At 45.2% G+C, this 26697-nt stretch overlaps 1 protein-coding gene across 4 annotated transcripts in view; it reads right to left on the minus strand.

The window, feature by feature from the left end:
- The window catches only part of LOC146020224 (radial spoke head 10 homolog B-like), a 50193-nt gene that overhangs the window by 14490 nt on the left and 9006 nt on the right, over positions 1 to 26697 (minus strand). For 3 of the 4 annotated variants that reach the window (XR_014450745.1, XM_083153183.1, XM_083153184.1), the window contains exons 7-12: positions 20296 to 20416; positions 14322 to 14498; positions 10704 to 10845; positions 8427 to 8551; positions 5239 to 5428; positions 309 to 420 (exon numbers count right to left, since the gene is read on the minus strand). Coding sequence is in view for 3 of the 4 variants with exons in the window: in XM_083153183.1 (XP_083009309.1) it covers positions 309 to 420; positions 5239 to 5428; positions 8427 to 8551; positions 10704 to 10845; positions 14322 to 14498; positions 20296 to 20416 (867 nt within the window). In the remaining variant the exon portion in view is untranslated. The remainder of the gene's footprint in view (positions 1 to 308; positions 421 to 5238; positions 5429 to 8426; positions 8552 to 10703; positions 10846 to 14321; positions 14499 to 20295; positions 20417 to 26697) is intronic. The other variant, XM_083153185.1, reaches the window with a different exon arrangement.

The raw sequence follows: 26697 nt of genomic DNA on the forward strand, positions 1-26697 counted from the left end.
ATAATCTTCCACAGCCTAATCAAGCCCTCCTGCAGCCTACCTGAGCCCTCCTGCAGCATAACTCCCCCCAGCAATTCCAAAAAGTCCTGCAGCCTTACTACCCCTGCCTGCAACCTAACTCTATCCCATGGACTAACTGAACTCTCCTGCAGACTATCGGACCCCTCCTGCAGCTTATCTGAGAACTGCTGCAGCCCAACTTCCTCCTGGGACCTGATGTGTCCAGATTAAAAAAGGTGCCGCACCATCAGGTGTCAGATAATTGGTGGTGTACCTGTGTTTGTATGGCAGAAAAAGAATGAACTTACGGATTCTGTGTTTGAGTGATATGATAAGCCAAATAGATGATATGTGTCAAAAATGTTCGAATCAACATTGTAGCAAATGGAGAGTGTACTTCCTCTGGATCGGCATTATCTGCTGAAAACATAATAATATGTATATATAAACAACAGTGCTGTACACGCTACAATGCAAATAGAGTAATAAGTAGAGACCGGATTATATGCATTTGCATATTTGCCCGATTTTCAGCAGAAATTGCATATCTGACCTAAATGTCCTGATGGTGCATATTTGGCATAGCACGGTCGGCGCGGAGCGTTCACCCTCACTTCCTGACTTTTTTTTTCTTTATGTGAGGAAACGCCGCTGATAGGCTGACAGAATCGCCCATCAGAGGAATGGATTGAGCGGCCTGTCAGCGCGGCGGGGGGTGGGATGTGGGTGGAAGAGCTGATACGCCGCAGTGTGTACTGTAGGCTCTTACAGCTACATCCCACACCCGCCGCGCTGACAGGCTGCCCGCCGCGCTGACAGGCTGTCCACCTCTGCTGACACGCAGGGAATCACTGCGCACCACACGGGTGCTGGAGGCCCCGAACAGTGGTGCTTCTGGACAGAAGACTGACCTCAATCAACGGATGGCAACGGTAAGTGTAACTTACAGCACAGTTTCTGCTGGGGCATTACAGTATGGGCGGTATTCAATGAGCCTGATTCGCCATGTTTTTATGGCGAATTTGTGCTGTTTGGCGAATTTTTGACTAAAACGGTGAATCACCCTATTCAATGACCACATGGCGAATACATTTGAAGGTTTTTTTCGCCATGATTCACCGAGTAGCAATCGCTATCTTTTTATGGAGAAGTGGAATGTGAACTTTTAAAATAAAGTGTTTTGTTTTTTACATTTGGTGTAAAAAAATCAGGAATTTTATTCTGAGGAGGGGCATGCTATTTTTATTCATGTGCTGTAAGCACATGAATATATATTTAATTTAAAAAAAAATATTTTTATTTTTTATTTTTTTTACACTGCAGCCCGCAGGGGGTGCCGGAGCCGATCCGCTCATTACATATTCATATATTCACTGCACCCGATCGTTACGATCGGGCAAAGTGAATATACGGTCCCCTGCTGGCACCCCCGGGGGGGCAGCCTGTGCTGCCTGGCACCCGGGGAGCCCACCTCCCCCCTACAAACGTTCTGGGGCAGGCAGAGAGACTTCCATCTCTCTGCCTGCCACCGTCCTCAGGCTCCCTGCGGCATTCGCCGCAGGAGCTCATATTCGACAGTCAGGGGCAGCGAGCCCCTGACACGTTGAATACCGGAGCCCGCCGGCTCCGGAACGTGGCGAATGTGCAGCGAATCCTAAAAAGGATTCGCTGCACCTCGCAGGTATTCTCATTGAATACCGCCCAGTATGTGCGGTTTTGCTGGGGGCATTATGTGCACTTCTGCTGGGGGCATTATGTGCACTTCTGCTGGGGGCATTATCTGTGTTATACTGCTGGGGGCATTATCTGTGTTATACTGCTGGGGGCATTATCTGTGTTATACTGCTGGGGGCATTATCTGTGTTATACTGCTGGGGGCATTATCTGTGTTATACTGCTGGGGGCATTATGTGTGTTATACTGCTGGGGGCATTATGTGTGTTATACTGCTGGGGGCATTATCTGTGTTATACTGCTGGGGGCATTATCTGTGTTATACTGCTGGGGGCATTATCTGTGTTATACTGCTGGGGGCATTATCTGTGTTATACTGCTGGGGGCATTATGTGTGTTATACTGCTGGGGGCATTATGTGTGTTATACTGCTGGGGGCATTATGTGTGTTATACTGCTGGGGGCATTATCTGTGTTATACTGCTGGGGGCATTATGTGTGTTATACTGCTGGGGGCATTATGTGTGTTATACTGCTGGGGGCATTATGTGGGGTATACTGCTGGGGGCATTATGTGTGTTATACTGCTGGGGGCATTATGTGTGTTATACTGCTGGGGGCATTATGTGGGGTATACTGCTGGGGGCATTATGTGTGTTATACTGCTGGGGGCATTATGTGGGGTATACTGCTGGGGGCATTATGTGGGGTATACTGCTGGGGGCATTATGTGGGGTATACTGCTGGGGGCATTATGTGGGGTATACTGCTGGGGGCATTATGTGGGGTATACTGCTGGGGGTCATTTACTACTTACTAATTGTATGCTGATTTAAATAAAAAACTATAAAATTTCACTTTATTTTGTATTTAGCATATTTTGACGCTTTTCATGCATATTTTAAGTATTTTGCATGCATATTTCGAGCTTTTTATGTTGCATATAATCCTGTCTCTAGTAATAAGCAAGTGGAAACACTAGCATGGAGCAAATCCTACAGCATCACTACCTATCAAATATAGCTTGTTGATCAATCTACCCAGCCTCATATCACCATTGTTTTGTGGGTGCGCCAAGTGCCATTCTCTTAAGCTTTCCAGAGTGAGGTTCTAGTCCCCCTCATTCTACACCCGCTGATTACAATGGACTTGTGATAACAAATCTGGGTCAGGTGGCATACTACTCCAACTTCAATGACGTCTGTGAGATGTTACATTTTGGTGTGGTTATAGAAGACCATTAATGGATACATTTAGGGGGGAATTTAATAGGATGAGAGATTCAGAAAGTGAGAGATTTGGTAAAAAATCTCCAGATTTGTTTAAAGCGGCAATCCTTTACACTGCAAAACCAGTTTGATCTCTCACTTTCTGATTCTCTCATCCTATTAAATTTCACCCAATGTGTCCACCCCATCTGAGATCTCATGATTATTATAGATTGTTTAAAATCATCAGTAATTTGTCACGTGAACAATGCGGCTAAATCAGTCATTCCGATTCACTGGCGATCCTCCTCCCCTCCAACAATTAGAGAATGGCTCATGAAAGTTGATTTTTATAGGGACATGGAAGACATTGCATTCTCTGCGGAAGATACCTATGTTACTTTCAGGGACACGTGGTTCAGATGGACAGATTTCAAAAACTCGAAAACTTATAAGGACATTGTTGCATCCCCCCTCAATCCACTTAAGGAACAGGGATCCTTTTGACCCGGCTCCCTTTGGTTTGGAAGCAGTTTAAAATATGCCCAATTTGGCCTATCTTAAGTCTGACTGGGTTATACTACCCTCTCTTCTCTACCAGGCTAACTAGGTTCTGACAATCCCGCATAGGAATCGGAGCTACTCCCCACCATCCCCATCCCTCACCCCATGTCTCTGTCTTTTTCTTCTCCCCTTTTCTTTCTTTCCCTCTCTCCCTCCTTTCTTTCTCTTCTGTCTAACTTTAATCTTGGTTTTTATACATTTACTAGTGACCCGCCCCAGCTTCGCACGGGAAGCACTAACTATCTTCAGCCAGATGACTTCATGTGACAATGTTTTAGCAGATATCTTTAGGTACAGTGCCGATGGTCAATCTGGTTCCTTTGCACAACTTTGGTGCGTTTAAGTTGCGAATAAGCATCACCGATGATCCAACCTTCAATGCGGTGGCATTCCAGGTGGTTCCAATGAATTCAAAAATTCAATCGGATAATTGACGGCTTGTTCTTCGTCGATTACTGTGTCGATTTGTATTTGACTGTTTTGCCGTTTCAATTGAATTTGCTCATTAAGCTTGTTGACATCATCAATTTTTGGTGCCAAAATTGCACGTTCGCACAGCCAATCCGGATTTTTGTTGTTAGATTTGGGAATACGTTCTCGACAATGGCTTGAATATTCAGTTGCATTTGACAGAAGTTCGACGGGAACCAGTGGCGTGCAGTGGGGTGAGGCAGGTGAGGCACAGCCTATTCTGTCATACTAACGTATATGCTGGAGTTTTGAGTTCATAAAGTATGTAAAAAATACAAAGAATATATATGTAAAAAAAATCTTATTTTTATTATTCTGATAATTTTTACACTCAAAACTCTGGAGTAAAAATTATATGGCAGGTGAGGCAGTGCCTCACCTGGCTACCTGTTCTGCACATTTTTAAAACTCAGCGAATCACCAGCAGTATATACTTCTACACTTGTGTATAATGCCCACATGTACCCCATGGCTCATAAATTGCGTGCAAATTTGACTCTGGTACTTGCCAGGGACTCCTCAGCCATTTACCCCGCACGTCCCTGGCGGGAACTAAATCTTATTTGTGGTGTGATTGCTGGGCTAATCTCAAGATTGCCTGAAAATTTCGTCAAAATCGGTGAGGCCGTTTTGGAGTCCATAGGGAACATACACACATCGATATATATATATATATATATATATATATATATATATATATATATATATATATGAAGTGCAATAGACCGGCACATCACACTGCACATACGCTGTCAGAAATCAGCTGGGTGCCCACACTATAAGATTTAGACAATCGGGATTTGGTGGTGCGGCACTCCCCGCATATTAACCAGACATGAGACCGGTTTAAAGCAACGTTTCAATGTCCAAATAAAGACATTGAAACGTTGCTTTAAACCGGTCTCATGTCTGGTTAATATGCGGGGAGTGCCGCACTACCAAATCCCAAATATATATATATATATATATATATATTCCATTTAATGCATTGTATTAGTACACACCTAGTGTTCATTATACTATTTGTGCATGTTTTTCTATGATAACAATAAAAAATCATTTTGCACTAAAATCATCCGTAAGATGTGGGCAAATATGTATTTTATAGTATAAAACTGTAATAAGGAATATAAAAGTGGTTAAATATAGCAACTACTGTAGTCATAATTTAGTTTTTGTGAACTAGACATGGCCAATACTTAATAAATATCCCTCTTATTATAAATAGTAGTGATTAATGAGCCACTATACCAAAGGGAAGGGCATTTTTACTTATTAGACTACAGAGAAAGCAAACATACAAAATGGATTCCTTACTCACCAGCCAGGAAGCGATCCATTTCAGAAAGTGTGAGTTTGTAGTGATGGAACTTGCAGTCTTTTAGAAACCTCCAGAATTGTAGCTTTGTCATCAGAAAGGTGTTATCAAAGCAATTCTCATTCCCTAGGCGGCTGTAGAACTTGTATGTCCTCCGTAGCATTGTGAGGTTCCGCAGGACACCATATTCTACCTAGATATCGGGAAGAATGGAGGAATCCTTAATTATCTCTTACCTATTACGAAGGCACTGTAGTGCACAGTGTTCCAGTTTTTCCCAATTTACAGACAGTTTATTCTTCAATCTTAACTGCAAATTTACATTGATCTGTTGCCCTTTCTGTCCAACAAAGCAAACAGTTAAATATGCAAATACAAGGGCCCTGCCAATCTTATACCTCCTAACTGTCCTGATTTTTGCAGGACAGTCAAATTTATTTTGGACTGTCCCACCCATAGGCACCAGTGTTCAGAGGTGGTGGTGTTGGGAGTCCCCTTGTCACTTGCTGCTCGCTTTGCTCAGAGCAGCAGTGAATAGATTCTGTGCACATGCGTGCTATGTCTATTCACAGGAGACAGGGGGACTAGGGGCATACCAGCACCTCACAGAGTGCTGGGCATGCCCCCATAGTGATGGTTCGCAGCCGCAGCATTCCCATGAGGCCATGCCTTCTTTTGCAGAGGCCATGTCCCCTTATCGGACGGCCCGCTTAATTTATTTATAATGTTGGGAGGTAAGTAATCTGCCATGTTTGGTGGAACACTTTAGGAACCAAAAAATGGAAATGTTACAGTCTAAGTGGCAATCAACCACAAAGTCTGCTAAGGGGCGCAGCTGTGCTCAATCATGCAAATACCAATACAACTATGTAAGTTCATATAGACTTTTTTATTATTATTAAAACATTATAGGCAAAATATACAAATTTCATGAAAGTGCACTTTACAAGAAATACACACATAGGACAAACAAGACTCACAACATGTAACACTTAAAAGTCATTGATTAAATGGCTGAGGCTATGAGGCTAGAAATGGCTCTTTATCCCTTTTGGGCATAAGTATGCAGATACAATGAGGTGAATGCCACCTTATATTTACCAGTCCCGCTCTTGGTGGATAGTCCTTGGCATTAATTTGTAATCCTGTATGGAGTGATACACATCAGGTTTGCAGTTTCCCTAACTTTACCAGAGTTGCGCTCCGGACAATGGAATTGTAGGAGGTACTCCTGCACCAATAGGACTCCAGCAAGCCACAATAGGAACTTTAGCAAGCAGTTTTCTAGCAGCAGTATTCTAGATATATGACACAGTCCAAAACGCGTTTCTCCGCCTATGTAGAACACATCAGCGGCTTCCTCAGTTGAGGAAGCTGCTGATGTGTTCTACATAGGCGGAGAAACGCGTTTTGCACTGTGTCATGTTTTAATAATAATAAAAAAGTCTATATGAACTTACATAGTTGTATTGGTATTTGCATGATTGAGCACAGTTGCGCCCCTTAGCAGACTTTGTGGTTGATTGCCACTTAGACTGTAACATTTCCATTTTTTGTATCCCAGAGGTACACACCCCCTTAGTAGGGGCTGCAGCACTGCCCGATCATTTAAAGTGACTGTGTTACTATACATTGAAGTATAATTTTTGAACATTACAGTGGAGTGCATTTGTTGCCAGCGCTTTTGAGTGATTATTGTCACAATTGTTTAACTTTAGGAACCAGGATGCTACTACTGCAAAGGTGCGCCAACCAACACCATAGACTATTATGACCTGGAAATGATCTTGTGGACTGTTAACGGACTTAAATATCCAGTATGGTATAACATTTGTTTCTTGTTTCATAGAAAACTTCCAAGAGCAAATCCCCGTACATATCTACTAACTGAGAACTAATATTGCAAAATAAAAAAATGGGCCATGAAAACATGCTAATGGTGGCATCTCTAATATGCTGCTTGCGTACATGCACCATCGATCACACAACGGTTGCACCATCAAAATTCTGAGCAACCCTATAGCCATTTTAACTAATTGCTGCAGGGGACCAGAGATAGGGGGTCAAGCGCCTTACATTGTATGTTGTACATCTTGCTAGCCGTTTTAACTAAGCATGTACACCAGGGTGGGGAACCTTTTTTGTGCCAAGGGCCGTTTGTATGGGGAAAAAATCCTTCGGGGGCCATATGTAAAAATTTATCTCACAAATTGTCCTGCTGCAGCCGTCCCACGCTCCGGCGGCTGCCGCTGACTAGGACTGACAGTCTCCGGCTGCTGTTAATTAAGAGGAATATCGCGAGAACTACCGACCTTTCGCGAGAATTCCCCTGTACTTGACTCCCAACAAAGCTGCCAGGCGGGTGGGAGGGCCACTCAGACCGGATACGGGGGCCGCATAGGTTCCCCACCTCTGGTGTACACAGTAGTGTTCATTCTAGCACCCGCTATCTTTGAAAACCCATACAGTTCCTGTTTCCTGCCTGGGTTGTCGCTGTCTTCTGTGGTGTTTCTAGCACAGGCCTGGTTTGCATATCACTGCTGATATACATACCACACTGTGCTAGGAGCACTACAGCAGACAGCGACACCCCAGGCAGGGAAGAGGAACTGGATGGGTTTTCAAAGATGGCGGGTGCTAGAATGAACATTCTTGTGAAATGCTTACAACATGCCTGAGTTTGGCTAGCCACCCGATTCCCCTACTAAAGGCATTTCCAAACTGTGGCCTTCCAGCTGTTGTGAAACTACACATCCCAGGATGCCTTGCCATAGTTTAAGCAGTCCCTAATAGCAAAACTGTGGCAAGGCATGATGGGACTTGTAGTTTCACAACAGCTGGAGGGCCATAGTTTGGACATGCCTGCCCTACTATAAATGCACACTGACCTGCAATCACTGTGAAACCAAATTCTCACCGCAACTGCCATCGGTAACCTATCGTGTTGCTTGCACAGTGCGACTCGGTACAAAAAAAACCGAATCCACTTCTGAATCAGACCCTTTATAACGATTTCTGTTTCAGTTGTCATTTAATTAATATATTTAATTTTTAATCAACCTGTTTTTACCTTAAATAACATAACATAAAATAGTTGTTGCTTTATCTGCCACTGAAATGTTCAAGAAAAATCCGCACAGTTGACAATTTAAACATATTACATTTGGCCGTAATGTCTAAAATAAAGCTACCTGTTTCAGTTCTTCCGGTCGTTCATTCTCTGGAAGCAGGTTCAGTAGTGAAGTTAAATCAAGCTCAATATAAGACCCTGATAAACTTGGAATTCCTGAATTAATAATGGAGACGTTGAGGTTTTCTGTCAAATACATATAAAACGATTATAAATCCAACATTATACAGTAGAGGCACATTGACTCCTATACATTCATATTTAAGTCTCCCCATGATGAATAATTAACTAATAAATAACTGCAAAATGTTCCCATAGTGCGATAGTGTCCCTACTAAGTACAGATCAGTACCCCTTCATCTGGATATCCATTCTCCGAATTACCTTCTTTCTTTCTTTTGACCGCCCGTACGATGCTCCCCCCCCCCCACACTTACTTCATTCAATGTGCCCCCGCTGCCCGCCTTGTTGAGCATTCACGATCGCCACCCATGCAATGCATTATTGGGACTGGGGTTGCTTCTGAAGATGAACGCCATGGATGTCTCTGAACCAGGGGAGTATGAAAAACTAAAAATATTCCGAAATCCAAAATAATCCCTTATTTAAAATGATCCTGGTCCCGAGCATTTCGGATAAGGGATACTCAACCTGTATTGTGTTTCTCAGCTTCTTTGTCTCATGTGTCTCTCTTCGGACAGTACTCACTGCAGCGTATCTAGTATATCTGATACCAGGTGCATGTCCTACATTTGTCCCTCCCTGGTGCAGTATATCACTGGCAAATCTATACTGGGTGCTAGGTGTGCAATGCATGTGGGCCTAACACCGTACACCATTCACCCATATAATTATACTTTGTGCACCGGGGTCCCAGCACTGGCTGTACGAAATCAATGCAGAAGTCATTTTCCTGGAGATTCATGCAAGCGCAGTAGAGCAGGCTTGCCTACCCTCCCAGAATTGCCAGGAGGCTCACGAAAATCGTGTCCCCCTCCCGGCCCACACGAGAAGGTGGGCAATTCTCCCGCATTGCCCAGACAGCCCCCCGCAGCCCCCTTCATTGCTGCACAAAATGACGGTTTTCGTGGATCTGCAGCGAAGTCCCCTGTGAGTGCCTTTGTTTCTAAATACAATATATACATCTCTCTCTCTTTCTCTCTCTATCTTTTTTTTTTAATCGATCCACCCTCAGACCCAGAGTTTCTGGACCTATTTTTCCAGAAAAATAGTACTGACCACTCATACAGCAGCGCTGGAAGATATTTCCAGATGCCATCCAAGAACTCACACTTGTTATGCCCTTCTCCATCATGACAATTCACCTGCACACAAATCCAGGAACGTGGTGGATTTTCTGTATCATAAACACATCCAGGAGCGTGGATATCTGTCATACAGTCCAAACCCTTGACCCCTGCAACTTTTTTGTGTTCCCGAAAATCAAGCACAAGAGGCATTCCTTTTGAATCATTGGAAACTGAAGCAGAGACCGTCATACAGCATGCAGATGCAGTGCTGCCGAGAGAACTGCTGGGCACTGGTATGATTTTGGGTGTGTGGCGTGGCCTACTGTAATTTGTGTGCCATATCCCCTTAGAATCACATGAGAAAACCCTGTGTAGAGACGCAGAGCAGGGGACAACTTGAGTCCATCATCCAGGGCAATATGAGGGAGGATTGCAGCAGCAGCAGCCTCTCTGCAGCCCCAGCACACTACAGTGCGTGCTGTGCTGACAGCGTGAGAGCTCAGAATGGTGCTGCTCCTGCTGCCCGAAAGGCGGAAGGTGCAGTGGACCAGGGCCCCTCCATCGGGCCTGGGTAATTAGTACCTGCTCCCCCCCTCTCGACGGCCATGCACAGAGGACATACCTGCCTTGGACTGGTCCAGCTGGTTCACTTAGTAGTTGGAGCGCATGCAACTTTGCATAGACTGGTGAATACAGATGTGTGCTTTTAAGTCATTGTGTCCCACAGCACGTGACTCACAGCATAGCGGGCCAGTACCTAAACATGCCCATGCTATTCATTAACTTCACTGAGGCTGGCAGGTGTTGTGAATATATACTAAATGCAGTATACTACTATAGAATGCCTCAGTATGCAGAAAAGATGCACCTGAACTTATCTGTAATTTGGGCCTTGGGCCTGATTCAGAGCTGATTGCAAATGCAAAATCTCTATCAAATGGGCAAGAATCATGTGCGCTGCAGGTGGGGCAGAGGTTACATGTGCGGATGGAGTTCTATTTAAAGCAATATCTATAGAAAACACTGTGTTATTTAAGCAGTGCTTAAAACTTGTAGAAATCTGCTGTACTTCCAATCCAGCTTCTTACCCCCACAAACTGGACTCTGGGTCCGAATTCCACTCAGATCTGGGGTATTCACTCTGTCATATTTAAAATTTGGATATTCAGATATTCGATCTTCCACAAATTCACCAACATAGATCTTTCCATTCTTAAAAATAAACTTGCCCTAAAAATCACAAAGAAAAAAGAAATGATTATGGGGGAATTTACTAAGAATACGAAAAATTGTATTCGTATTCTTAATCCAAATGGATACGACTGCATACGGCTGTTTTAGCCATATGCAAATTCGTATTCCGGAGGAAAACTTACTAATCAGTCGTATTTGACTGATTCGTATTTTCCGATGGCATATCCATTCGTATTTTAGCCATATCGGCCCAAGGGCCGTTCTTGGTTCCCAAGATATGGGGGACAAAACGAGTAGGGGTCCCCCCAGGGCCATCTTAACAGCAGTGTAGGCCCCTGGGCAAAGCAATGCACTGGGGCCCTTACCCATTCTCCCCTCCTAGGGGTGGGGGTGCTATTAGAAGCAGCTTTGATGTCCCACGGGTGGCAGTGGGTGCTCTATCTTCCACTCAACATGTAGGACCTGGAGCAGTAACTTCTGCTAATTACTCCTTTACTGCATAGGTGGTGGGAGGGTGGACACTAACGTGTGGAAGGGGGCACTGAGCTGAATGAAGGGTCCCTTGTAAATGACTTTCAGGGAGGTAGGGGGTGTTTTATACGCAGTGGAGGGTTGGATAATGGAGTGGGCTTAATATTCGTCATTTTCCTGTGGAAGTGCAGCTTGTTTGACTGCAGATATCTCCATTATCTGGAAATAGATTTCTTAGCCTTCAATAGTATAACAACCTAGAGTAGCAACTTTCAGAAGGTGCTGGGAACTTGGGGATCAGAGATCAGGTGCCAGAGCAATCCATTGACAAAAATATAAGGGCGGGATGTTATAACATCCGCGGCCCCCCTTCTCCGGACATCGCATTTTTAATAACGGCATATGCTGTAACATATGCCGTTATTAACGCAAGGGACAGCTCTTGCGGTAAGAGCTGTCCCTTGCGATGCGGTGCCGGTGCTGGACTTCCGGGTCTGTGACCCGGGAGTCCATCTGCGCATGCGCAGACCCCGGCGCCGGCCGCAGGGCACGCTGGGAGGGATCCGTGACGGATCCCTCAAACAGCGCTGCGGTAAGAAGCCCATAGGCTTCTGCAGGGATTCGCCAGCTTTTGCTGGCGATTCCCTCCGCAGCGCTGACACTGCGGAGGCACAATATAGCATATAGAGATGCGGTAGAAACCCCGAAAACTGGGTTTTTACCGCATCTCTGCTATATAGAATCTCGCCCTAAAACTGTACACCAGACGTTTGGAGCTGTAGCAGGGACCGGCTGCTGGAAGGCTGATATCTCTGGTTCTGGGCAAGATAGAGACAAGCGGCTAGTGTTCTCAGAAAGGGAAGAGTCCCAGCTTACTATACTATATACTTTCAGAAAAACTCTAAGTCAGACAGAACCTGATCAAACTGACTGGGAAGTGCAATTAACAGGTTGGATCTGGAATGCTCTGCACTGCTCTGGACTGCTGCTTTGAAATGGGATATTTCCCCCCACGGCCGATTTTCAAAATTCTGGTATCCCTGGAAAAAGGGGATCCTCAGCTATCAGGATAAAGCCCTTATACACCTTGGGCCCCTGGGCAAGTGCCCATTAAGCCCATATGAAAAGATTGCCCTGGGTCCCCCATATTTTAAGAACCAGCACCAGGACCAACCATAAACGGTGGGATAGCACCCGCACGTTTTGTACTAAATTGCATCGCATCAGATTGCACGCGTGCATTTTGCATGCGATTTCCGTGTGATTTGGCGGTGACAGGATGGCAACCCGGCGTTATCAGGGGTGATGACAGAGCATTGTGGGGGCATGTTCTAGGCAACACAGGCATGCCTGCACCATTTGCGGAGCGTACTGCGGCAGTTGCATGTTGTCCACAAGAAATGGCGGCTCAATGGATGGCTTTGCAGCTAGGCAGTGCAGCCAGGGGGCTACCGTAAAACTCAAGATTACAATCGCATCGCCGGGTGGGACCTGGCATGCGGTGCAGCATTTCCCTGTGCTGGGTGGTTCACCGCATGCTGACACTGGGAAGTGTAGTTTTGCGAATAATCGTAAAACTACAACTCAACCTGAATCAGATATCCTTTTGTTACACAGTTAACAAAACATTACAAATATTACTATAACCTATAATAATTATAGGGGGAGGTTCTATGCATATTTTAAGTAGCACATTTCATAAAAAAACATTGTGATATTAAATCCTGAAGAAGAACAAATAAATAATTCTTTAATGTTTCATCATGATTTATTGTTTTAAAATACAAATATAGGATTGATTGTAAACTCTCAGTTAATTGAATGACTTGTAGGTAAACATGGTGACACAATGGTTACCTGCTTACTGACCACACAGAGTCCTAATGTTCGATTGCCATCAATCTGTATGGATTTGTGTTATGATCTCCCCTTGTTTGCATAGCAGAACACAGAGGAAAGCAACAAATATCTTGTATAGCATTCTACAGTATACTTACTGAATACCGTACTGGACCAACCTAATGTCTAGGAGTAATGATTATGGTTCCTGTCTACTACACAGGAACCAGTGGCTGTAAGGCACAGCTGCCTTGTGTGCGGGTGATGTTCTGTTACAATAAGGGCCATTTATCATTGCAGAATATGATCACATCAGCGGGATGTATCAACTGGCACCTTCAGGGACCAAAGCCTGCCCCTGCGATGTGCCGGGGCACAGCGCCTATTTTTAGCAAGGGTTCTGGGGGAACCCTCTGCCAGCTTCAAATGCAAAGTGTAGCACATGTACTATAATGGGCTACCACTATCTTCAGATGGCGGCAGCTGCGGAGGTCAGGGGGGTGGAGAGGGACAGAGGCGACCACCGAAAGATGTAGGTGTTACCCGCAACATGCAAATGGATGTTAATGTTAAATATCCATTCACAGCCTGTGCGTGGGAACACACACTGCGAGGGGGGGGGGCAGACAGCCCGGCATTCGCCAGGAGGGGTTTGGTGGACATGCAAGGCTGCAAATTCGTAGCCTTGCGCATCAACCAGAATAACCCCCAAAGTCCGCAGGGGGGTGGGGGGCTGACTTCACATGCAAGGGGATGTGTCTTCTTAACACATCCCCTCACATGGTTGGGAAAACGGCAGCAGCGGGGGGTGTATTCGGCGGGGTGGCGTCACAGGGACTCGGTAAGCAGGTTTATATAATATCCTCTAGCTGCACCTCCTTAGGAATCAAGTGAGATTCCAGTAAATCTGATGAGTAACTAATGAATTAGAAAATATGTTTTATTTTTAGTTGAGAGTGAGAGACGGGTAAAATGTACAGGCACATACATCAATTAAAAAATGTATATGTACAAGCTAATTAATTAATTAAAATGACAAATCTGGCAAAGTTTCTTCATCAGCAGTTTCCTCCATGGCCTATAGAGGATCCCGTACCTCTGCTGATGCAGCTGGTCATGTGACTTTGGCTGTACCTCCTGATTACATTCAGAGCTTATCAATTACAACAAACATCTAAATATGCTTCAGTGACATCACTCACCAGGCCATGCTTTTTATTGTTTTTCCACTCTCCATCGTACATTGCACCATTAGCATAGTAATACCGGCCTTGTCCATGACGTACCCCATCTACAAAGTTCCCAACGTATTCATTTCTTAAGGAGTACTGTGAGCCAATCACTCTTTTTAGGAACCAAGTGTGAGTCCCGAGACCATTCTGGTTGAAACAAAGAAGCACAATACATATTACAACCATTTATCTATGTCTCTTATACAAGCTTATTAGCTATCCTAACTTACTAGTGGAAGCCATCAGAAGCAGGCCCTCTAGAATTGGACAAATAGCTAAGTGAATAGAGTATCTTACTGCAGTGCCACAGGCGATGGGTTCAAATCCTGGGTATGTTAGCATTTTAAAATGTAATAAAGGACAGAGTGACTGAATAAGAAATAGCTCTCATGAATGAAGAGGGGAAAAGGAGGCTTCAAAGAAGAGTGAAGCTACAAGTGAAAGTAAATAAAACAGATACAGCATGGCGAAAATACTATGTGTACTGAATTCAACACATTATAAGATACATCTGACTCAACATACGCACAAAAGCAAAATTTGGTATTATGTGTTTATTACTAGGGGCCTGATTCAGACCTGTTCGGTAGTCTGCTTATGTTCACAGCCTACAGAACAGTAAAATGCCACCCACCGAGCGCCCCCATGCCACGCGTATCCCCTCTATAACATCCCATTGCCACAAAAAGTAGAAATCATGGGATGGTCGCTCACCATTAAATGTTTTCTCCTGCCGTCACTAAGAAAAGTCAGCCTGGAGTGAGTTTTCTAGCGCCCGATGTCTCTGAATCCGGGGCGGGTGCTGACGTCATGTGAAGTTCAGCCACCCGCCCCAAGCAGGCATCCCGAACGCCCTGCTCCATCCCCTTACCCTAGTGTGAAACTCACCAAGTTTGCTTATGCGCATATTCGCGCATGCAAAAATCCCGACCATTGGGGAAGGGGACAAATACAGCACTTAAAAACTGGGTCTGAATCGGCTCCTATGTACAACTCCTGATAAAATCAGCTGTCGTTTAAATCAACTGAACAGCAAGAAAAGCAGAAACAATAGAAAATAAGAGAGGACTGATGTAGGTAAAGGTAATGCACATCAAATAAGATTGTAAGAGGTACATTTACTAAAGCTTCTAAAAATGAAGAGGTGATCCTGTCAATCATTTATCTGTTGCATCCTAGAAAATGAGAGAGCAAGAGAAAGGGGGGTAGATCTGCACTCCAACTAATAAGACCCTCATATACGGGTATTTAATCCACCTTATTTTTGGGTGGGGGTGCCATCTTTACAACCATTAATGTATGCAAGACAAAGAGGAGAGAAGGGGTTGCGTGATAAAACACATCTGTTTTATCACACTTTTAAGAATCAACTTTCATGTTAATAAAGTTTTATTCAAAAATGTCCCTTCGTTTTTCTTTTATACACAGAAACTCCGGGGCATTTAACAATTAGACATGGTGAAATAAAGAATTAAAAAGACATAGGAGCACATTTATCAAGTAATATTTGCGGCTAAATCTCCGAAAACACCCGTTTTCGGGGGTTAACCGCAAATATTAAGTATCAACTAAATGTATTAAAGGGGGACTGCAGCAGGAATCTCCAATCCCTGCTGCGATCTCGCCTGCAGCGCCGCCGGCCGCATCCCCCATAGGTTTCTATGGCTACACATCGCACTGCCCGAGCGGCAGTGCGGTCAGCGGGGTCGCACATGCGCAGACCCCCTGGCTTCCGGGTCAGGGCTTCGCAGGGACGGGCTCCTTTCGAAACCCTGTGCCCTTAAAAAGATACATCACGGTGGTATAGCTCGACACCGCAATGCGATGTCCGGCGATGTAATCGCGCCGGCATCGCTCTATATTGATAAATGTGCCCTATACTGATATCACATATAACATATATTGTGTGTAGGATAAGTTTTGAAAGATTGTGAATAAGTGGTGTATTAATATTACAGAGCCTGTGTTGTGCCCTGGTTATGATCTGGATGTGATCACATCCAGATCATAACCAGGGCACAACACAGGCTCTGTAATTTTAATACACCACTTATTCACAATCTTTCAAAACTTATCCTACACACAATATATGTTATATGTGATATCAGTATGTCTTTTAATTCTTTATTTCACCATGTCTAATTGTTAAATGCCCCGGAGTTTCTGTGAATAAAAGAAAAACGAAGGGACATTTTTTTGATAAAACTTTATTAACATGAAAGTTGATTCTTAAAAGTGTGATAAAACAGGTGTGCATCGAATCTCGCAACCCCTTCTCTCCTCTTTGTCTTGCATCCTAGAAAATGAAAGATAGCATCTGAATGGTTGCTATGGGCAACATCACCTCTTCTCATTTTCAGAAGCTTTAGTAAATTTTCCCCTCTGTGTCAAATATCAGTTATTAACTTTTTGGGACATCCCTCGTTAGATGATTGCAGGCCACAGATGACGCAGCAAGTCACATGCAACATATCGTATCAGGGATATGTATATTATTCTATAGTGACATGGCATGGTATAACAGGACAGCATATGACATCACAGCAGCACATTTACGGTTTGATATCCCAATTGTAAAGGGGACCCGGCCACATCATCCTCAGAATGTCGACTTCTGAAACGGTATACGTTTGCTAGGTCGACATTATGAATGTCGACAGGGCTTAGGTTGATACATGAAATAGGACAACAGGCCTAAGGTCGACTGGGTCGGAAGGTCGACACATGCATTAGGTTGACAATGGGTAGACTGACAGTGAAAAGGTCGACATGAGTTTTCACTGGGTTTTTAGTGCCGACAGGCGGTATTTTATACCCTACCATCCACTAGGGCGTGAAGGGAAAATATAATTGTGTGCCGATCGCTACGAGGCACCGCGCACGAAGCATGACAAGCGGACGCGGTACACTGAGTACACTGATAAGGTGTCCATGTCAACTTACGTCAACATTCGACTTAAAAAACTTAACTAATGTCAACTGTCCACCGTTCTATTGTCAACATGATGATTGTGTCGACATTCCGACCCTGTCGACCTTAGGCCTGCCAACCTATTTAATGTGTCAACATGAGCCCTGCCGACATTTAATGGCCTAATGTATGTCGACCTTCATACTGTCGACCCTCTAACCCAGGGGTCCTCAAACTATTTTGCTCTGGGACCCCATCAAACAATAGAAATAAATGACAGGACCCCAGCAAGTTACTGCAGAAGGTCATCACATCACATGTAGTCAGCAGACAGCACATACATGGCAGCATTGTGGAGGCACAGAGTGATGGGAGGAGTATAAAATAACCGACAACTCAACAGATCTTTCAGACTCCTTGAATCACTGACAGATTAGAAAAGTCATCAGCCTGATGGTCAGCAACATGGAGGCGCGACCCCAGGCTGAGAAGGTCGGGCCCCACTTTGGCGTCAGGACCCACAGTTTGAGAACCCCTGCTCTAACCCATACCCTTTGAAATACTGCCATGTAAAATAATGACATTCCCAGAATGGTATATTGGATTTGGATGAGTCCGCACATAATCAGAGAAATAAGTCTTAAATTATATATACCAACATAACATGCAAGTAGTGCTTCATGCCCCTTTCCCACTGCAGCCTTAAAACGGTATTTTGCCGATTTTTGAGGGCAAAATACCGTTTAAGGCTGCAGTGGGAAAGCGCCAGAGTTGAAATACCGTCTAAAGTTAAACGGTATTTCAACCCATTTTCAGAGCAGGGTTTTAGCCGGTAATCTACCGTTTAAGAGGCAATGGGAATGCCTCTTAAACGGTTTTACCAGCAGATGCAGCGAGGATGGCTCATATTTGAGCCATCATCGCTGAATCTGTATACAGCAGCCGGGCTGAAAGATGCGCGGCTTTCAGTCCAGCTGTCTGCTCCCTCCCTTGCCACCCCCCCTCCCCGCCCGCAGCGTCATATACTCACCGCTGCTCACCGGCGCCGTCCCGCTGTCGTTCACCGGCGCCGTCCCGCTATCAATCACCACCCGGCAGTCCTGCTCCCCCACCCGGCCACACAAGCTGGGCGCTCCGCCCCTCCCGGCCTGCTCGCCACGCCCCCCGCCACGGAGACCTGCTCGCCCCGCCCCCCCCCCCCCCGCTGAACACGGAGCCACTGAGCCAGTAACGTATATATTATGGTACCACTGCACACCAATGATTATTTATCAGCCAGTAATATATGCATTGCTGGCACAGGCCAGCAATGTATATATTATTGGTACCACTGCACACCAATGAATATTTATCAGCCAGTAATATATACATTGCTGGCACAGGCCAGCAATGTATATATTATTGGTACCACTGCACACCAATGATTATTTATCAGCCAGTAATATATACATTGCTGGCACAGGCCAGCAATGTATATATTATTGGTACCACTGCACACCAATGATTAATTATCAGCCAGTAATATATACATTGCTGGCACAGGCCAGCAATGTATATATTACTAGCACCACTGCACACCAATGATTAATTATCAGCCAGTAATATATACATTGCTGGCACAGGCCAGCAATGTATATATTATTGGTACCACTGCACACCAATGATTATTTATCAGCCAGTAATATATACATTGCTGGCACAGGCCAGCAATGTATATATTACTAGCACCACTGCACACCAATGCTGTAAAAACGTTTTGAAGAGCTAAAACGTTTTACCTGCAATGGGAATGGGACTTAAATGGCATTTCAAACTGTAATCTGCTGCAGTGGGAATGCTAAATACCGTTTAAGATTACCTGTAACTTAAAACGGTTCTGCAGTGGGAAAGCAGCATAATATAAAAGAATACAAAGGTACACATAAAGTGAATTTTTTGTCATGAGACGCATAAGGGGTATATATACTCCAATTCACAAAACAAATATCAAAAAAAGGGTTGTGCAAGAGAGAAAGAGAAGTTGTGCTATTTATCTCACCAAGGATTCACATGATACTAAAAAGCAGAATTGCTCCTTGGTGAGATAAATAGCACAACTTCTCTTTCTCTCTTCACTATACTGATCAGGATTCACAAATATAAAATTGTTTGCTACATCTTCTCCACAGAGAAATTGTGTGTTTGGGGAAATATCATTCCTGATGCTGCTCTAACTTGCAACAGTATCAAATCTGCCCTATAAAACACACATCAATTGTATCTCATTGTGTTATGCAATTTGGAAACTGTAGCAACAGTAACAGAATACCACAAGAAATATAGGTTCAGCTGGCAAATTGTATGTCACTTTAGACCTGTTTATATAATTTATTTAAAACAGAAGGGAAGGGAAACCTGGGAATAAAAGCCATAAACTACCCCAACATTTGAATAGGGGTTTATCCTCATATTTTACTTCTCAATAAATATTTTCGCAAACTGGATGCACTAACCAATATATCTGTATGGTATAATTGGTCAAAGACAAATGAACTGGGAAATCAAAGGGGAGATTGCACAACCCTTTTTTTGATATTTGTTTTGTGAATTGGAATATATATACCCCTTATGCGTCTGATGCCAAAAAATTCACTTTATGTGTACCTTTGTATTCTTGTATATTAAGCACTACTTGTTTTAAGGCATACCTAATAAAAGCAATTTTTTAACAATCAAATTAACACTAATTAAACAATAAAGAGTGCCCCGGAAAAGACTTAATAGGTCTTTCTTTCTGTACCCTAGTGCGGAAAACCCCCCCAAACGACATTCCCAGAATGCCAATAGTTTGGAGAGGGATAGAGATAGGCTGTGGGGAGAGGTTGTGGTTAGACTGCGAGGGGGAGTAGTATTATTTACCCATATGTAGGTAACTCACCTAGCTGCAGAAATCCTGTCAGAAGCTGCCAAAATACCCACTGTACCAGTCAGGCAGAGTCTGTGTATTGCTGAGGAACGGGGGATGGTATATAACAACACATGCAGATACTGTACCTGTATGCCCTTCTCCCATTGACCCTTGTATTCTTCATTGGATGACAGCCACTTCATCCTCCCCATCCCATGGAATCTATTATTTTTCCATTGGCCTTCATAGATGTTGCCAGACTTAAAACTGCCCAAAATAAATAAATAAAAATGAATTACACCAAAATATATCAGTACAAATACCAAAGATAATTGTGAGAAATTAATTATATCCAAGCACTTGTAGGCTCTCAGATTCCCATTATGCTAAACTAGAGGAGGAAAAGGATCTAGGTGTCACTACTTAAGGAGGCGGTAGCAGTACCAGATTAAGCCTTCGGGGGGCCCGGGACACTTTAGACAGGGGGGCCCCCTTGCACTTGTCATTACTGGCCGCAAACTGCATGGGGGAATATTACACGGTCAAAACACAGAGTAAAGGCAGTATAAACTTAGTCAATGGGTAACTTCAGGGGATATATATATATATATATATATATATATATATATATATATACATATACACACACACACATACATACATACATACATACATACATACATACATACACACACACACACACACACACACACATACATATCACATGAAATGCCTGTGTTTGTCCCTCTGCACCTTACTCTGTAGGAGACCTCACAGTCCCAGTGCTGCCTCTGAATAAAAACCCTCCCATGACTGACTAGGCTGCTGCTGTTTTTATCCATGTGCCTGAGAAGCATGTAATGAGCTCCACCAATCAGAGCTCAGCACAAACGTCTCAGCCTCTGCCCTCTGGTGCAAAGTGTCATGGGACTTAGTCAACTCCCAGTAATGCACAGCACACTTGGCTCCCAATGCTCAGCACTGTCACGGACCCACCGGTCACCTGCTCCGATACGTCAATCTGAGCAGCGCCGGCCGTGACTGGGGTTCACTCAGGACACTCGGGTCCTTTCCTTGAGGTACACTGCCACCAGCCAAAACCTGATTTTAGCGCCTGAAACTGCGCAAGGGGCGGCTTGGCTCGCCCCCGACCACACAATACAAGATAACAATGGTAACGCTTTCCAGCCTTTCTCTCCTGAGGCTAATGAGTCTTAAGAACACAGAACCAGAACTGGGAATATGTATTATTTATTCCTAGAAATACTACAGAGCTTTAAACAAAATGGTTACAAGACATTACAATGATTTTAAAAGTACACACAACAATTAAATGCAAATTTCAGAAATAAAATAAAAAGGGAAAAAAGACAGAACCGTATCTTACAATCCTGAAGTGGGGGGGTTCTCCACAAGAAATCTCTCGTCGCCTACAGCCTGTTTGCTAGACCCCCAGGTAGTGACATTGACTATAGGGAGAAGAGTCTTAGTTATACCTTGCAGACTCCCTCATCCCTCCCACCCTTGGGATTCCACTCTTTCCATGCTGAAGGAGTGTGGAAGGTCCCTGGCAATCTACAGTCTGCTGTTTTCAAAGTGATTGATCCTCTTTCCTTGCATAGCAGACCCACTGATAAGAGATGTTAAGGAAGGGGACAAACTCTAACCTCTTCTTCTGGACCATGGTTTATGAGGGGCTCAGATCTTATCTTACATCCTAACTCCGGAGGAGTCCACAGATGTCACACTGAGGGAATACAGGCCTCAAACTCAAGCCAGGGTCACCTACAGTTTACATACAAGACATGTCCTGATTCCAATACTCACAGGAGACATAACTATTACACCAATATCAGACATACATTGACCGGACAGATAATCCTAACAGGAGGCATACGTTAATTTGATCGATCACCTGATCTGATCGTTACACCTCCCCCTTTTAAAATGGCGCACAGAGGCGGTGACCCACGTCACCGTCTCATCAGTGCGCTATTAACTACATCACCTGGACAGGTAGCAGTGGTCTCTGTGCTGAGACAGACTGCCACTGATTCTGCGGGATCTGTACTAACACTTCACTATACTTGACGTCTGTCATGGCACCACCTGACGCCATAGCCGTGGCTAGGGTGGGCAATGGGCATAGTCCCTGTCCCTCTCACAGGAGATGGCAAACTAAAAGCACACAGGTGTCCTCGAACCCATAGTCTGTGAGCACACTGATATAGGGGGAGCTGTGTACATCCCGGCTGGTATTGACACAGCCCACCACAGCTGTGCGTCGGACTCCTGGACACGGATTCTCCCCTGCAGCTGGCAGTTTGGCCTTACTCACTGAGATCAGTACCAGACCATTCCTCCACACCCCAAACGGCCATCCCCCTGGGACTCGTAACTCGGCACGTTTAACTATACCACAGGTGTGGGGCATTCTCCCAGCACTATATACAGACTTAAAAATGTCTTCCCAGCACCTCTCCTGAGCTGACTGACCCCCCCTCCCCTTCACTGGGGGGAAGGTCCACTCACTCAACACCTCACACCTCATCCTTTTGTGAGGAGATTCGCCCTCTGTGTCTGTGTGTGTGAATTGTGAAGGGGGGCACGTTTCTGCAAGGGGGAATATCAGCAGGTCCTTGTCCCCTGTCGTGGGAACATCCCAGCTCAGCTTTCCTGAGGTTAATATAGCTGAGTTTACCTGTGCTTCGCGGGCCCACCCACCCTTCTGGTTACACACAGCAGCTTCCCTACTAGCCACTGGCTCTATTCCTGAAACAACCCTCTCACTGTACCCAGGGGTATCTTTCCCACTTCCCCGGTATGGGGCAGCCTGTGCGGGGTTGGTTCTCAGTTCTGCGTGGAAAGCCAAGCTTTCCATGGCCGTCCAGGACACCTTCCTGAGCCTGACCTTCCCTCCCAGACCCGCAGGTTCTGTGGCTGGGGTGGTGCCACTGAGGTTCTCAGGAGAGGCATCCGTTATCCAGTGATGCTGGAAAAATGCACTCTCTGGAGAGTTCTCAGTGTCTGGAGGTAACCCCTGCTGTGTTCCTGTATCTGTGTTTGTGTGGCTACAGTAAGGAGGGGGGTTTGGGGGGAAAGCTGCAGTAAGGGACACTCTCTCCCTATCTGACAGGTCTACAGTGCACACAGGACCCACCGGGTCACTTATTATACCTGGTACCACATTTACCACAGTAGCGCAAGACATCACATTATCAACAGTAACATCAATATCATAACCTGGGGAGACATCCTGCAATACCTGCAAATTAGCCTGTGCATCTTCCACAACACATGGGGCCCATCCTGCTGGCTTACAATTGCACCGTGGCAAAAACGCTATATCTGGATCCCATTGTCTCTGAGCAGGAATGGGGTTATCTGAGCATGTTGTCACCAGTAACTTATTGGCAGGTACATGCGCTGCCTGCAACCAACTCAGATCTGTCCCAGTTATGCAGTTAGCGACCCCTGGCCCGATGTCACAACCAGACATCACTGGAGGAACAGGGTTAACTTCTAGCACAGCAACATGAATGACATCACCAGCAGCACCCCTACCATTGGTGAGTGAGGGTGTCTCATTCCCAACTAGATTAGGGCATTCATTTAACCCCACAAACTGGCAAGGATTACCCACTATACCTGTCTCTAACTCACCCTCCACCTCCACCGAAGGTAGGGCACTATCACAGATCATCCCAGGGGCTTCACACAAAATAACAACATTGCAATGTTCAGCATGGTTACATACTACCTGAGATGCATCATAGGGTTCAGAAGGGTTAGCGACAGATATGTGTGGAGTTAATAAAAGTCCCACATCAGTAGTCCCACACATACTTGTGTGCATACAGTCAGAAAGTCCCATTCCTATTTCCGACATAGTCTCATCCCTGCATACTTTCACTATGCAGTCAGCCGCTTCCGGCAACAAATCTGGAGCAACGGGTGGGAACATGCTGCTCACATCTTCCAGCAGTTTAAACTGGGCCTTGTGATGTGAGGTCTCTGGAACAGGTTCCACACCGATTGTAGCAGGCCCGGGTACCATGTCCATGAGGGAAACCCTGGTAGGCTGTGTCGTTGGTTCCATAGCTGGTGATAGAAGCTGTTCCAGGCGATTCCTTTCAGCATCTGCCCAGCGGCACTGCTCTTTCCACCATGGAGTATCGAGCTTTTTACAATCATAAGCATATTGCTGCGCTATTTCAAAACAGTCCGTCAGGTCTCTCAGCAGTAACCAAGGAGTCGCATCGGGACCCCAGGTTAGAAACTCACCGCGATACATGCCGAAAACATTGCGCTCATCATTTCGTGCACGGGTGAGCCGCTTGATCATCTCCCAGCGGGAATTGTTGGGGCAGGAGATACCTTGCAGCTGACATTCTGTAGTGAGTTCTTCTGGGCTCATAAGCCTAAACGGATAATCATCACCATATGGGTCAGAATACTCACTGGGCTCTTCTGGTGCTGTAGGGGATTGGTACTCTGCAGTCTCCCTGACTGCCACACATCCTACAGTCTCCCTGGTACTAGCAGAGATGTCAGCTCTCTGAGCATCGGTGGTAGTGTCCAGGGCCAGCTCATTACTCACAACCAAGCTGACACTCACTTGGCTTCCTCTGTCTGCTTCCAAGACAGGGAACTGTGCATGACGCGGTCCGGTGAAATTCGCGTCAGCGGTCATTTGGGACCTCTGTCCCTTGTTAGGCTCCCCATGATTGATAACAGAGTCCACATCATGATCCAACACATTATTTACTTCCACAGACAGTAAAAGTTCAGTACGAAGCCCATCTCCTGCTAACTCAGTAGCCACGGCAGATAAAGTCTCACGTAAAGGTTCGCCATCATGATGCCCTGTATCATCCTCCACTGGTTCACCAACAGCGATCAGCCCTCTGAGCCTCACCAGTTCCAACTGGTACTCACGCTCAGCCTGACGCTCTGCAGCCTCCCGTACGGCTTTGCGCTCCGCAGCCTCTCTGTCCACAGTGGCTTTGCGCTCCGCAGCCTCTCTGTCGACAATGCCTTGGCAGAACTGCACCAGCTGCAAAGCGAATACGGGGTTCACATTCTTCAATTGCCTGCTAGCAGCTAGAAGGTCGCTCTGCAGTGTAGACTTGCTGGGTCCAGCAGAAGGGTTTAACCCTGGCGCGGCATCGTTTATACTGTCCAGTACTGACTGAGCCCCTGGGGTAGGATTGTCCATGGACTGGTTTCCTCCAGCAGCTAGAGTCCGATCGGCATCCACTAGTGCCTGAATCATACGTTTTCTACTCTGGCCAGACCAAGGGATATTCCTCTGCACACACACGACCGCCAGGTCATCTCTCCTCATCTGCTGGTAATCAGCCATCCTGAGTCTCACACTTGTCAAATAAAATGATAGGAAAGAAAAACAAGAGAAGGGAGGGAACAGAAATTGCACTCACTGTGTGACTTTTAAAACTATAGTAAAGCTCTGAGTTCTGATTCTGGTGATGTGGGTATTTCGCACAAAATTCTACCCACACTCACTTAAGTTCTTAAAGAGAAAAATGAATTCTCCACCCCACCGCTTGCCGCCAAATGTCACGGACCCACCGGTCGCCTGCTCCGATACGTCAATCTGAGCAGCGCCGGCCGTGACTGGGGTTCACTCAGGACACTCGGGTCCTTTCCTTGAGGTACACTGCCACCAGCCAAAACCTGATTTTAGCGCCTGAAACTGCGCAAGGGGCGGCTTGGCTCGCCCCCGACCACACAATACAAGATAACAATGGTAACGCTTTCCAGCCTTTCTCTCCTGAGGCTAATGAGTCTTAAGAACACAGAACCAGAACTGGGAATATGTATTATTTATTCCTAGAAATACTACAGAGCTTTAAACAAAATGGTTACAAGACATTACAATGATTTTAAAAGTACACACAACAATTAAATGCAAATTTCAGAAATAAAATAAAAAGGGAAAAAAGACAGAACCGTATCTTACAATCCTGAAGTGGGGGGGTTCTCCACAAGAAATCTCTCGTCGCCTACAGCCTGTTTGCTAGACCCCCAGGTAGTGACATTGACTATAGGGAGAAGAGTCTTAGTTATACCTTGCAGACTCCCTCATCCCTCCCACCCTTGGGATTCCACTCTTTCCATGCTGAAGGAGTGTGGAAGGTCCCTGGCAATCTACAGTCTGCTGTTTTCAAAGTGATTGATCCTCTTTCCTTGCATAGCAGACCCACTGATAAGAGATGTTAAGGAAGGGGACAAACTCTAACCTCTTCTTCTGGACCATGGTTTATGAGGGGCTCAGATCTTATCTTACATCCTAACTCCGGAGGAGTCCACAGATGTCACACTGAGGGAATACAGGCCTCAAACTCAAGCCAGGGTCACCTACAGTTTACATACAAGACATGTCCTGATTCCAATACTCACAGGAGACATAACTATTACACCAATATCAGACATACATTGACCGGACAGATAATCCTAACAGGAGGCATACGTTAATTTGATCGATCACCTGATCTGATCGTTACAAGCACCATTAATCATTGTCA

The sequence above is a fragment of the Crinia signifera genome, chromosome 7, assembly GCF_055691185.1.
Source record: "Crinia signifera chromosome 7, ASM5569118v1, whole genome shotgun sequence".
Lineage (NCBI taxonomy): Eukaryota > Metazoa > Chordata > Amphibia > Anura > Myobatrachidae > Crinia > Crinia signifera.